Here is a 13,704-nt window from a genome sequence, read left to right on the forward strand (position 1 = left end):
TCGGAGGAGAGCCGCTGGTACTTCACGTCGAAAGGAGCCAGTTGAGGTGGTTCAGGAATCTGTTTAGGATGGCTCCTGGGGACCTTCCTTTGGAGGTTTTCTGGGCACGTCCAACTGGGAGGAGACCCCGGGGTAGACCCAGAACTCGCTGGAGGGACTACATGTCCAATCTGGCCTGGTAACGCCTTGGGATCCCCCAGGAGGAGCTGGGGGGCATTGCTAGGGAGAGGGAGGTCTTGAGTGCCCTACTTAGCTTGCTGCCACTGTGACCCCACCCCGGAGAAGCAGCTGATGATGAGATGAGATGAGGTTAATCTTGATAAAGTCAGCAAAATGATCAAGTTCAGGTACTTTATTTTCACTTCCATAGTAGAGACTCGGCATACATGGGAGTAAAATATCATTCTCCACAGTGCAACATACACAACAGACGGGAGACCACTAAAAGTCACAAAAAATAACTAAAAGAAACATATAATCACCAAAAGAAAACAGAAAATAATAACATTTAATGAATGTAATAATTTGGATGCATCTGGGTGGTGTGGTGGTCTATTCTGTTGCCTACCAACACAGGGATCGCCGGTTCGAATCCCCGTGTTACCTCTGGCTTGGTCAGGCGTCCCTACAGACACAATTGACCGTGTCTGCGGGTGGGAAGCCAGAGGTGGGCATGTGTCCTGGTGGCTGCACTAGCGCCTCCTCTGGTCGGACGGGGTGCCTGTTCGGGGGGGAGGGGGGACCGGGGGCAATAGCACTGCCACCTCCAGTAGAGTCAGCACACGGGCCTCAATAGAGGGTAACCGTCGCATTGCAATGCGCAAAACCTCACTTGGACAACCAGTCTTCCTTGTTAAAGGAGCAAAACTGGAACCTTCTACTCCCTGGAAAGTGCAACACAATTTTAATGTTTTCAATACAGGTGTTAAACCATGGCGAAAAGAGAAACGACACTGTTCTCACACCTAATGCCCCTGTATAGACACACCTGTAATTTTATTTTCCGTTTTTGTCCTTTTCTTTTTTCTACTAACTTAAGAGAGCCTCCTGTGGACAGGTGCTGGGCAGGTGCTGGGCAGGTGTTGGGCAGGTGTTGGCAGGTGTTGGACAGGTGTTGGGCAGGTGTTGGACAGGGGCTGGACAGGTGTTGGGCAGGTGCTGGACAGGTGTTGGGCAGGTGTTGGACAGGTGTTGGACAGGTGCTGGGCAGGTGTTGGACAGGCGCTGGACAGGTGTTGGGGAGGTGCTGGACAGGTGCTGGGCAGGTGTTGGGCAGGTGCTGGACAGGTGTTGGACAGGTGCTGGACAGGTGTTGGGCAGGTGTTGGACAGGTGCTGGGCAGGTGTTGGACAGGTGTTGGACAGGTGCTGGACAGGTGTTGGACAGGGGCTGGACAGGTGTTGGGCAGGTGCTGGACAGGTGTTGGACAGGTGCTGGGCAGGTGTTGGACAGGTGTTGGGCAGGTGCTGGACAGGTGTTGGGCAGGTGTTGGGCAGGTGCTGGACAGGTGTTGGACAGGTGCTGGGCAGGTGTTGGACAGGTGTTGGGCAGGTGCTGGACAGGTGTTGGGCAGGTGTTGGGCAGGTGCTGGACAGGTGTTGGACAGGTGTTGGGCAGGTGTTGGACAGGTGTTGGATAGGTGTTGGACAGGTGCTGGGCAGGTGTTGGGCAGGTGCTGGGCAGGTGTTGGACAGGTGTTGGACAGGTGTTGGGCAGGTGCTGAACAGGTGTTGGACAGGTGCTGGACAGGTGTTGGACAGGTGTTGGGCAGGTGTTGGGCAGGTGTTGGGCAGGTGTTGGACAGGTGCTGGACAGGTGTTGGACAGGTGTTGGACATTAGTGTTTTGCTACGCACACTGCAGACAGTGCATCAGGTGCTCTTGCCTCAAGGTACATGTATGTTGCCGTTCCAGCGCTATTGTAAGGGCCATGTCAAATAAAATACAATATATATAAACGCGACATATACCCATGACATATAAGACATTTGTCCCCTACCGTTCTGTTTGACTTCATTTTGACTAAACCCGACCCTATTAGAATTACAATCCACACATTTGACCTTTAACCCGCCTCTGTTGTCCTCTGTCACCTCTCCCTCCATCCATTCCTCATCCTCCTTCCCTAACTTCCCTTCCTCGGTCAGGATCAAGCGCTCCACCTTGTTGCGGCTGCAGCTGCTGTCCCTGCCGCGGTACCTGCTCAGTGACGTGATGAGAGAGTCGCTGGATGGAGATCTGTTACAGCCGGTCCTGACAGAACCGCACCTGCTGGCTCTTGACCGCCGGCTGAAGAAAGTCCTCCGCTCGGTCCAGCGCTGCATCCGCCGGCTGGGAGAAGACCATGTCATCACTAAGGACTTCATCCGATCCACTGAGAAACCTCAGACAGCTCAGATGCCATCTTCAGAGAGGAGGACGGCCAGGTAGCAGAGTCTGTCTGCGTCCAAGTGGAAGTGGACTTCATGTTGAAGCTCAGTTTCCCTCTGAACCGGCCCAGGAGGTCTTAATGAAAGAAACAAACCATCAGCTGAAGAAACACGGGGGCGGGGGGGGGGAGTCTTTACTGATACCAGAGGCCGGTGGCTGGTGTGAAGAAGATGAAGCCTTGACAGATGAAGACAAAAGATTCACACATTCTCCTGATGCCGTGTGCGGTGTCACACTCCCTCGCCATTCCCGACACAGGAAACACTCGTAGCAGAGCCAAAAAGGAATCAAAAACTGAGATTTCACACTACTGAACCTTCATGTTGAGTCTTCATCGTCCCCTCAAGCTGTATTTGACAGTGAAAAGAAGCACGAGCGGAGAAGAGCTGAAGCATTGCATTGTGGTATTTTTAATATGAAGTAATGTACATGCATTGGACTCCACGTTTTCAGTTGCATTGTGGGAATTTTTGGTGGTTTCTAAATTGTTAATTTGATTGTTAGAATTTGGAAACCAACAAAGTGGAGTAAGATGAATATAGTGCACTATATAGCAGACAGGAAGTGACTGCAGACACAGCTCTGTTTCTATCTTCTGTCACTGGACACCAGTTAATCCCAGAGACCAGAGAGGACACGTCACTGGACATCTCAAAACTGGCTGCACTGCCATATACTATGAGAGGACATCCCAGACACTGGGATCTCTCTCTCTCTCTTTCTCTCACTCACTCACTCACTCACTCACTCTCTCTCACTCATTCACTCACTCACTCACTCACTCAATCACTCTCTCAATCACTCTCTCACTCACTCGCTCACCCTCACTCTCTCTCACTCACTCAATCACTCTCTTACTCGCTCACTCACACTCACTCATTTACTCACACTCACTCAATCACTCTCACTCTCTCACACTCGCTCATTCACTCACACTCACTCTCTCCCACTCACTCAATCACTCACACTCACTCACTCACACTCGCTCATTCACTCACTCACACTCTCTCACTCACACTCACTCACTAATTCACACTCTCATTCACTCACTCACACTCACTCACTCTCTCACTCACTCACTCTCACACACACTCACTCACTCACTCTCACACACACTCACTCACTCACACTCACTCACACACACACACTCACTCACACACACTCACTCACTCACTCTCACTCACACTCACTCACTCACTCACTCACTAACTCACCCATTCACTCACTCACTCACTCACTCACTCACTCAGAATCAACTCACTCACACACACATCACCCATTCACTCACTCACTCACTCACTCACCCATTCACTCACTCACTCACTCACTCACTAACTCACCCTCTCTCACTCAGTCACACTCACTCACTCACACACACTCACTCACACTCACTCATTCACTCACTCACCTACCCACTCACTCACTCACACACTCACACTCAGTCAGTCCAACCATCTCTCTTTCTAGACCAGTCAGTCCAACCATCTCTCGCTCTCCACACCAGTCAGTCCAACCATCTCTCTCTTTCTAGACCAGTCAGTCCAACCATCTCTCGCTCTCCACACCAGTCAGTCCAACCATCTCTCTCTTTCTAGACCAGTCAGTCCAACCATCTCGCTCTCCACACCAGTCAGTCCAACCATCTCTCTCTTTCTAGACCAGTCAGTCCAACCATCTCTCTCTCTAGACCAGTCAGTCCAACCATCTCTCTCTTTCTAGACCAGTCAGTCCAACCATCTCTCTCTCCAGACCAGTCAGTCAAACCACATCTCTCTCTAGACCAGTCAGTCCAACCATCTCTCTTTCTAGACCAGTCAGTCTAACCATCTCTCGCTCTCCACACCAGTCAGTCCAACCATCTCTCTCTTTCTAGACCAGTCAGTCCAACCATCTCGCTCTCCACACCAGTCAGTCCAACCATCTCTCTCTTTCTAGACCAGTCAGCCCAACCATCTCTCTCTTTCTAGACCAGTCAGTCCAACCATCTCACTCTCCACACCAGTCAGTCCAACCATCTCTCTCTTTCTAGACCAGTCAGTCCAACCATCTCTCTCTTTCTAGACCAGTCAGTCCAACCATCTCTCTCTCCAGACCAGTCAGTCAAACCACATCTCTCTCTAGACCAGTCAGTCCAACCATCTCTCTTTCTAGACCAGTCAGTCCAACCATCTCTCGCTCTCCACACCAGTCAGTCCAACCATCTCTCTCTTTCTAGACCAGTCAGTCCAACCATCTCGCTCTCCACACCAGTCAGTCCAACCATCTCTCTCTTTCTAGACCAGTCAGTCCAACCATCTCTCTCTTTCTAGACCAGTCAGTCCAACCATCTCTCGCTCTCCACACCAGTCAGTCCAACCATCTCTCTCTTTCTAGACCAGTCAGTCCAACCATCTCGCTCTCCACACCAGTAAGTCCAACCATCTCTCTCTTTCTAGACCAGTCAGACCAACCATCTCTCTCTCTAGACCAGTCAGTCCAACCATCTCTCTCTTTCTAGACCAGTCAGTCCAACCATCTCTCTCTCCAGACCAGTCAGTCAAACCACATCTCTCTCTAGACCAGTCAGTCCAACCATCTCTCTTTCTAGACCAGTCAGTCTAACCATCTCTCGCTCTCCACACCAGTCAGTCCAACCATCTCTCTCTTTCTAGACCAGTCAGTCCAACCATCTCGCTCTCCACACCAGTCAGTCCAACCATCTCTCTCTTTCTAGACCAGTCAGTCGAACCATCTCTCTCTTTCTAGACCAGTCAGTCCAACCATCTCACTCTCCACACCAGTCAGTCCAACCATCTCTCTCTTTCTAGACCAGTCAGTCCAACCATCTCTCTCTCTAGACCAGTCAGTCCAACCATCTCTCTCTTTCTAGACCAGTCAGTCCAACCATCTCTCTCTCCAGACCAGTCAGTCAAACCACATCTCTCTCTAGACCAGTCAGTCCAACCATCTCTCTTTCTAGACCAGTCAGTCCAACCATCTCTCGCTCTCCACACCAGTCAGTCCAACCATCTCTCTCTTTCTAGACCAGTCAGTCCAACCATCTCGCTCTCCACACCAGTCAGTCCAACCATCTCTCTCTTTCTAGACCAGTCAGTCCAACCATCTCTCTCTTTCTAGACCAGTCAGTCCAACCATCTCGCTCTCCACACCAGTCAGTCCAACCATCTCTCTCTTTCTAGACCAGTCAGTCCAACCATCTCTCTCTCTAGACCAGTCAGTCCAACCATCTCTCTCTCCAGACCAGTCAGTCAAACCACCTCTCTCTCTAGACCAGTCAGTCCAACCATCTCTCTTTCTAGACCAGTCAGTCCAACCATCTCTTGCTCTCCACACCAGTCAGTCCAACCATCTCTCTCTTTCTAGATCAGTCAGTCCAACCATCTCTCTCTCTAGACCAGTCAGTCCAACCATCTCTCTCTCTAGACCAGTCAGTCCAACCATCTCTCTCTCTAGACCAGTCAGTCCAACCATCTCTCTCTTTCTAGACCAGTCAGTCCAACCATCTCTCTCTCCAGACCAGTCAGTCAAACCATATCTCTCTCTAGACCAGTCAGTCCAACCATCTCTCTTTCTAGGCCAGTCAGTCCAACCATCTCTCGCTCTCCGCGCCAGTCAGTCCAACCATCTCTCTCTTTCTAGACCAGTCAGTCCAACCATCTCTCTCTCTAGACCAGTCAGTCCAACCATCTCTCTCTCTCTCTAGAACAGTCAGTCAACCATCTCTCTCTTTCTCTTTCTAGACCAGTCAGTCCAACCATCTCTCTCTCTCTCTCTCTCTCTCTCTCTCTCTCTCTCTCTCTCTCTCTCTCTCTCTCTCTCTCTCTCTCTGTCTCTCTCTCTCTCTCTCTCTCTCTCTCTCTCTCTCTCTCTCTCTCTCTAGAACAGTCAGTCAACCATCTCTCTCTCTCTCTCTCTCTCTCTCCAAACCAGTCAGTCCAACCATCTCTCTCTAGATCAGTCAGTCCAACCATCTCTCTCTCTCTAGAACAGTCAGTCAACCATCTCTCTCTTTCTCTCTCTAGACCAGTCTTTCCAACCATCTCTCTCTTTCTAGATTAGTCAGTCCAACCATTTCTCTCTAGACCAGTCAGTCCAACCATCTCTCTCTCTCTAGAACAGTCAGTCAACCATCTCTCTCTTTCTCTCTCTAGACCAGTGAATCCAACCATCTCTTTCTCTCTCTAGAACAGTCAGTCAACCATCTCTCTCTCTCTCTCTAGACCAGTCAGTCCAACCATCTCTCTCTCTCTCTCTCTCTCTCTCTCTCTCTCTCTCTCTCTCTCTCTCTCTCTCTCTCTCTCTCTCTCTCTCTCTCTCTCTCTCTTTCTCTCTCTCTCTCTAGAACAGTCAGTCCAACCCTCTCTCTCTCTCTCTAGATCAGTCAGTCCAACCAGCAATATTCACCACGGGCCCTTCTCTTTAAACATGTCTGGGCTTTGCTGTTGCCGGCAGATGTGATAAATCCTGTGTATCTGTGTGATGTGAAGCAACACGGCAAATAACCTCAGCTATTTCCAGAGTGTGTGGAGGTTGAGAAAAGCCCACAGTCTGTGTAGAGACACGGCCAGAGAGGTGAAGAGTCGGCCTGACAGCAGGCTGGGAGTCAGCAGGCCTTTTGATCTGACAGCAGTAAAATGTCTGGGGTTTTTCTTTTCTTTTGTTTTTCTTTTAAACTGTGATTAAGTGTGCCTTCTCCCACAGCGAAATCCAATACGGGTTAAAGTCTTCAAAGTAAACTGGCATCGGGAAAGGTTTATGGAATTATGACTTTTGGAGAGAAGCCAGAGAAATCTAGGAGCAGTTTGAAGTTCTTTCGTAATTTGCTATTTAATCTTCCCAAACCAACAGAATGTTAACCAACAGCTTCAACAGGCCAAAGACACAAGTCAGCAGAGAAGAACAACGCTAGCCTAGTCCAACATGTGGGAAATAATGTCAGTATTTGAATAACACTGCCTAATGGAAAAAAGTGAGCTTGGTAGTAAAATAATTATAAAAACATGAACTGAGAAAATACCAAAAAAAAAAAAAAAACATATTCTGAGAAAATCTGTTTTCTCGGGATGTTTTCTATGTAATCTATAAATAAATGTGTTTTTTTTAATTGTTATTAGTGTTGTATTTGGCGTTTGGTAAATCCATTGCGAACTTTTGCATATCATCCTCCGGGTTCCCCATAAACATTTTCCACAAACATTCCCAACGTCCTTCCGCGTCATCATCCGTCCATTATCCAAACCGCTGACCCTGCTCTCAGGGTCACGGGGATGCTGGAGCCTATCCCAGCAGTCACTGGGCGGCAGGCGGGGAGACACCCTGGACAGGCCACCACAGGGCTGACACACACACACACACACACACACACACACACACACACACACACACACACACACACACACACACACACACACATTCCTAGGGACAACTTAGTATGGACGATTCACCTGGCCTACATGTCTTTGAGTCACCTGGCCTACATGTCTTTGAGTCACCTGACCTACATGTCTTTGAGTCACCTGACCTACATGTCTTTGATTCACCTGACCTACATGTCTTTGAGTCACCTGACCTACATGTCTTTGAGTCACCTGACCTACATGTCTTTGAGTCACCTGGCCTACATGTCTTTGAGTCACCTGACCTACATGTCTTTGAGTCACCTGACCTACATGTCTTTGATTCACCTGACCTACATGTCTTTGAGTCACCTGTCCTACGTCTTTGATTCACCTGACCTACATGTCTTTGATTCACCTGACCTACATGTCTTTGAGTCACCTGACCTACATGTCTTTGAGTCACCTGGCCTACATGTCTTTGAGTCACCTGACCTACATGTCTTTGAGTCACCTGACCTACATGTCTTTGATTCACCTGACCTACGCCTTTGATTCACCTGACCTACATGTCTTTGAGTCATCTGACCTACATGTCTTTGATTCACCTGACCTACATGTCTTTGAGTCACCTGACCTACATGTCTTTGAGTCACCTGGCCTACATGTCTTTGATTCACCTGACCTACATGTCTTTGAGTCACCTGGCCTACATGTCTTTGAGTCACCTGGCCTACATGTCTTTGGTTCACCTGACCTACATGTCTTTGAGTCACCTGACCTACATGTCTTTGAGTCACCTGGCCTACATGTCTTTGAGTCACCTGACCTACATGTCTTTGAGTCACCTGGCCTACATGTCTTTGATTCACCTGACCTACATGTCTTTGAGTCACCTGGCCTACATGTCTTTGAGTCACCTGACCTACATGTCTTTGAGTCACCTGGCCTACATGTCTTTGGTTCACCTGACCTACATGTCTTTGAGTCACCTGGCCTACATGTCTTTGAGTCACCTGACCTACATGTCTTTGGACTGTGGGAGGAAAGCGGAGCCCCGGAGGAGACCCATGCAGACACGGGGAGAACATGCAAACTCCACACAGAGGATGACCCGGGACGACCCCCAAGGCTGGACTGCCCCGGGGCTCGAACCCAGGACCTTCTTGCTGTGAGGAGACCGCGCTGACCACTGTGCCGCCCCGCGTCCTTATAGAACGGTAACTGTCGGTTCTCCCCGTTGCTTGCGATGTCCAAAAGACATTTCTGGGACATCCGGGTGGCGTAGCGGTCTATTCCGTTGCCTACCAACACGGGGATCGTCAGCTCGAATCCCCATGTTACCTCCGGCTTGGTCGGGTGTCCCTACAGACACAACTGGCTGTGTCTAGGGGTGGGAAGCCGGCTGTGGGTGTGTGTCCTGGTCGCTGCACTAGCGCCTCCTCTGGTCCGTCGGGGTGCCTGTTCAGGGGGGAGGGGGAACTGGGGGGGGGCTAGCGTGATCCTCCCACACGCTACGTCCCCCTGGTGAAACTTCTCACTGTCAGGTGAAAGGAAATGTGGGCTGTATGTTAATTAGCCTCCGTTACAGTCAACATATAGGTCGCCGAAGTTGAGCCTTTAAAGCCTCGCGGAGCCCGGAGGTGACGTTTCAACAGGTAGGAACCGGGGAAGTTGGTTAGACTAACTGGTTTATTTCCAGCTTGCCGTAATTTGCCACCGGTGGACGGGATTTTTGAAAGCGTGAGGTCGAGTGACTGTAGCGGAGGCTAATTAACATTCAGCCCGCGCGTGTGTCTTGTTTGTTCTCTTAGCTGTGGCTACTTTGTGTCACGTGTGTCTACTGCTGGCTCTAAGCTGAGCTGGGTGCGCAGTTAAAGGTCCGTCTTGCTCGCCTCCAGCTGGAAAAGGGGGAAAGGGGGAGAGGATTGCAGCTTGACGGGGAGGTGAAATTGGCGGCAGAGGCGGCTGTTAGAAGGCAGCAGCCGGAGGTGCAGCATGAACGGAGAGCGTCCACTCGGCAGCACGCTGCGGTGGTGGTGGTGGTGTTGGTGGGCGAATTCGCACTTGCACGCAAGTGTTTTTGTGCTGCGTAATATTTGCTCCCCCTGTGGCGACTCCTGACGAAATGCTCACCTGCATGTTACCCAAGCTCCACGCGTCACTACCCCTCCCCGAAAGCCTGACGCGGGGAAACGGTGTCTTTTCTGCCATAGGCCTGCACATTTGGTTGCCAGTTGTGAGGCGTTGAAATGTAAGCGGCAGAACCGCGGTGGGCGGGCGGTGGTGTCCCAGGTAAGAGGGAACAGGGAGGAACCTCGACTCCGCCTTCGCTTACCTCGCACGCCAGTGCCAGCGCCATGCCATGCCATGCAGGCGGAGGCGGAGGCGGAGAAGCTCCGTTTGGAGCTGGCGAATCAAAAGAGGAAAGAGCTGGAGCAGCTGAACATTGTCCATGCAAAACTCAAAACAGCCCAGAAGACCCAGCGGCGGGAGCTGCAGCTGCTGCTTGACGTGTACCGCTCAGCACCCAAGGAGCGGAGGGGCGAAGTACAGCCCATGGCAGCTGCAGCTGAGAAGACCAGGCGAGAGGCAGAGGAGCTCAGGCAGAGGTTGAAGGATCTGGAAGAGAGGGAGCGGAGGGAAGACAAGAAGATGGCTGACGAAGAGGCCCTGAGGAAGATTCGCTCTGTAGAGGAGCAGGTCGACATCCTCAACAGGACACTTTCAGTAGTGAAACAGGAGGATGCCTTGCTCAGCGACATGGATGTGACAGGCCAGGCGTTTGAGGGCATGCAGCAGCTCAGGGAGAAGGACAAAGCCAACTTCCAACTGACTCAAGAGGATTTTACCCTCTTGAATACCAGCCTAGGGTTTTGTATTTATGGGGGGGGGTGTTACGGCCCTGGTGCCGCGTGTCTGTAATTTTCCCACTCCAGGTGATGCCCCGCCTCCTGTGGAGCTGCTGATTGAGCCCAGCTGACCCCAATTCCTCATCAGCTGGGTATATACCTTGGAGAGAGACACCCAACCGTGCCAGTGGGCCAGTGTTGACAGCCGGAGACGGAGACAGAGACACGGACAGACGGACAGACGGACAGACAGACAGACAGACAGACAGACAGACAGACAGACAGACAGACAGACAGACAGACAGAGGGCCAGTTGTGGTCAACCAGAGAGCGAGCTCTTGTGTCGATACCCAATACTCCTTGAGACGGAGCGTGAAACTGGTTCTTGTTTGGTTTGATCGGAGTTTTTGTTCGCATCTTCAGTTGCCTTTTTTATTCGTTATTTTGACTTGGGGTTAATTTTTGTTAATAAATCTGTTTGTTTTTACACCTGGTTCCGCCTCCCACCTTTCTTCTTCCACCGGGACACTTTTATTTTCTTTGTTAGCCCCCCCCCCCCCATCCCCTGGACCTTTAACGGGGAACGTAACAGTTGGATTTGAACCCGGGATCTCGTGCACCCAAAGTGAGAATCCTCCCCCTAGACAAATCCCGGACGAGCCCCCAATTGTTATGTTGTTACAATCTATATGATTTCGGTGACTGTACATGAGTTTATTGAGTGTTAATTAATGGCCTGACGTATGTCTTTTGTGACTAGATTTGCAAGCTATGACCACCTGATGGCGTTGTGGTTTTTGATTGAGCCTTCCATTGATGAAACGGTCCGGGTCTCAAGAGCCAAATCAGCTGCCAGGATGAATGAAGTGGTCACACGGGCAGTGGTCACTTACTCATTCTTAATAGCTGTTTTCTTACCTTTGTGATTGTGAATGTAGGATGCAGCATACAACCTAAAGCCCTTGTCCAATTTGCCGGTTGGTGTTGTTTGCTGGCAAGTGCTGTGGACATCTGTTACTTTGAGCTTTAAGAGCTCCTGCAAAGAACGGGTGTAAAACAGCGCCATCGATAGACAGACCGGAAACACACAAGCAGTATTAGGTAGAATGCGGAAATGATTGTGCAAAGAGTGCATTGGGGAGAAAAGGGGGGAAATTCCACACAGAAAATAACAAACAAACAAAACAAAACAAAACACGTCAACCCCCAGGTTAACCCTTAATGTACAAAAAGGGAGTCCCCGCAGCCGTTATGGCTGAAGCTGAAGGGAATTCACCTGTTCCATAGAAACACCTGCTTCGCTCTGCAGGAAGTTTGTGGGTGGAGAGGGAGAAGGAGAATAATAATAATAGTAATAATGATAATAATAATTATAGTAATAATGATAATGATAATAATAGTAATAATGATCATAATGAGAAGACTCGTTGAGAATAATAGTAATAATGATAATAGTAATAATAATGACTCGTTGAGAATAATAGTAATAATAATAATAATGATGGTAGTAATAAGACTCGTTGAGAATAATAATAGCAATAATAATAGTAATAATGATAATGAGAAAACGCGCTGAGAATGATAACAGTAATGATAATAATAATAATGATAATAGTAATAACGATAATGATAATGAGAAGACTCGTTGAGAATAATAATAGTAATAATGATAATGAGAAGACTCATTGAGAATAATGATCATAGTAGTAATGATAATAACAATAGTAATAATGATCATAATGAGAAGACTCGTTGAGAATAATGATAATAGTAATAATGATAATAATGATAATAGTAATAATGATGAGAAGACTCGTTGAGAATAATGATCATAGAGGGTCCGCGGTGGTGTAGCAGTCTAAGCATCGGCTCTGTGTCGATGCAGTTGCCCACTGGGGACTGGGGTTCGCGCCCCGGTCTCGTCAGAGCCGACTATGGCCGGACTCGACGAAGCAGCAATCATTGGCAACGCTGTCTTCGGGAGGGGGAGGAGTCGGCTTGTGTTCGTCACGTGAATGCGTCTCTGTGTGTGTCGGAAGAAACAGTGGTTCGGCTTGGAGTCGCCTTGTCACGAAAGTGGGGAGGCGTCTCCTTCGAGACTGCCGGCCGGAGAGATGCAGTTGGCGAACGCATGCAGTACGAGGGTGGGTGTTTGAATTAAAATAGGGATCGATTGGCCACTAAATTGGGAGAAAAAGGGAAAAATCAGAAATAAATTTATTTAAAAAAAAAAGAATAATGATCATAGTAATAATGATAATAGTAATAATGATCATAATGAGAAGACTCGTTGAGAATAATAATAATAATGATAATGATAATAGTAATAATGATCCTAATGAGAAGACTCGTTGAGAATAATAATAATAGTAATAATGATAATAACAATAATAATGATAATAGTAATGATAATGAGAAGACTCGTTGAGAATAATGATCATAGTAATAATGATAATAACAATAATAGTAATAATGATCATAATGAGAAGAGTCGTTGAGAATAATAATAATAGTAATAATGATAACAATAATAGTAATAATGATCATAATGAGAAGACTCGTTGAGAATAATAATAATAGTAATAATGATAATAACAATAATAGTAATAATGATCATAATGAGAAGACTCGTTGAGAATAATGATAATAATAGTAATAATGATAATAATGAGAAGCCTCGTCAGACTCGTCACAAACACAACGGTTGTGGGTGCAGCATTTGAGCTTCGGAAGGAGTAAATGACTGAAGATCCGTAAGAAGAGCTGCGGCGAGCACAGCGTCACTTCCACCAGACACGTCACCTTGTATGCGCGTGAGCACCGCGTGTACTTTAGCTCCAGATGTTGTGAGCGTTTCCTGCTAGCGCGCGCTTTAAGTAATTGAACTACAAACACATTCACGAAAGAGGAGGTTGCTGGTTGGCTGGTGTGACGTTTCCTCGGGTCTGGCTCCGGTTCTCTGTCCACCGGTTAAAGCCACACGGGCTTTCATTTCCCATCTTCCCCAGCAGGACTGCGCGTTGAACTGTGGGAAGTGGAGTTCCGAAACAAAAACCTGCCATCATGGCCGTACATAGTCGCCAGAAC

At 48.6% G+C, this 13,704-nt stretch overlaps 1 protein-coding gene across 1 annotated transcript in view; it reads left to right on the top strand.

Moving 5' to 3' along the window:
- The window catches only part of fam20a (FAM20A golgi associated secretory pathway pseudokinase), a 56,824-nt gene extending 45,281 nt beyond the window's left edge, over positions 1-11,543 (top strand). Inside the window, exons 12-14 of the mRNA XM_056297568.1 lie at positions 2,147-2,425; positions 10,003-10,638; positions 11,378-11,543. Coding sequence (XP_056153543.1) covers positions 2,147-2,425; positions 10,003-10,638; positions 11,378-11,543 — 1,081 coding nt within the window. The remainder of the gene's footprint in view (positions 1-2,146; positions 2,426-10,002; positions 10,639-11,377) is intronic.
- Positions 11,544-13,704: the final 2,161 nt, after the last annotated feature.

Source organism: Lampris incognitus, chromosome 17 (assembly GCF_029633865.1).
Source record: "Lampris incognitus isolate fLamInc1 chromosome 17, fLamInc1.hap2, whole genome shotgun sequence".
NCBI lineage: Eukaryota > Metazoa > Chordata > Actinopteri > Lampriformes > Lampridae > Lampris > Lampris incognitus.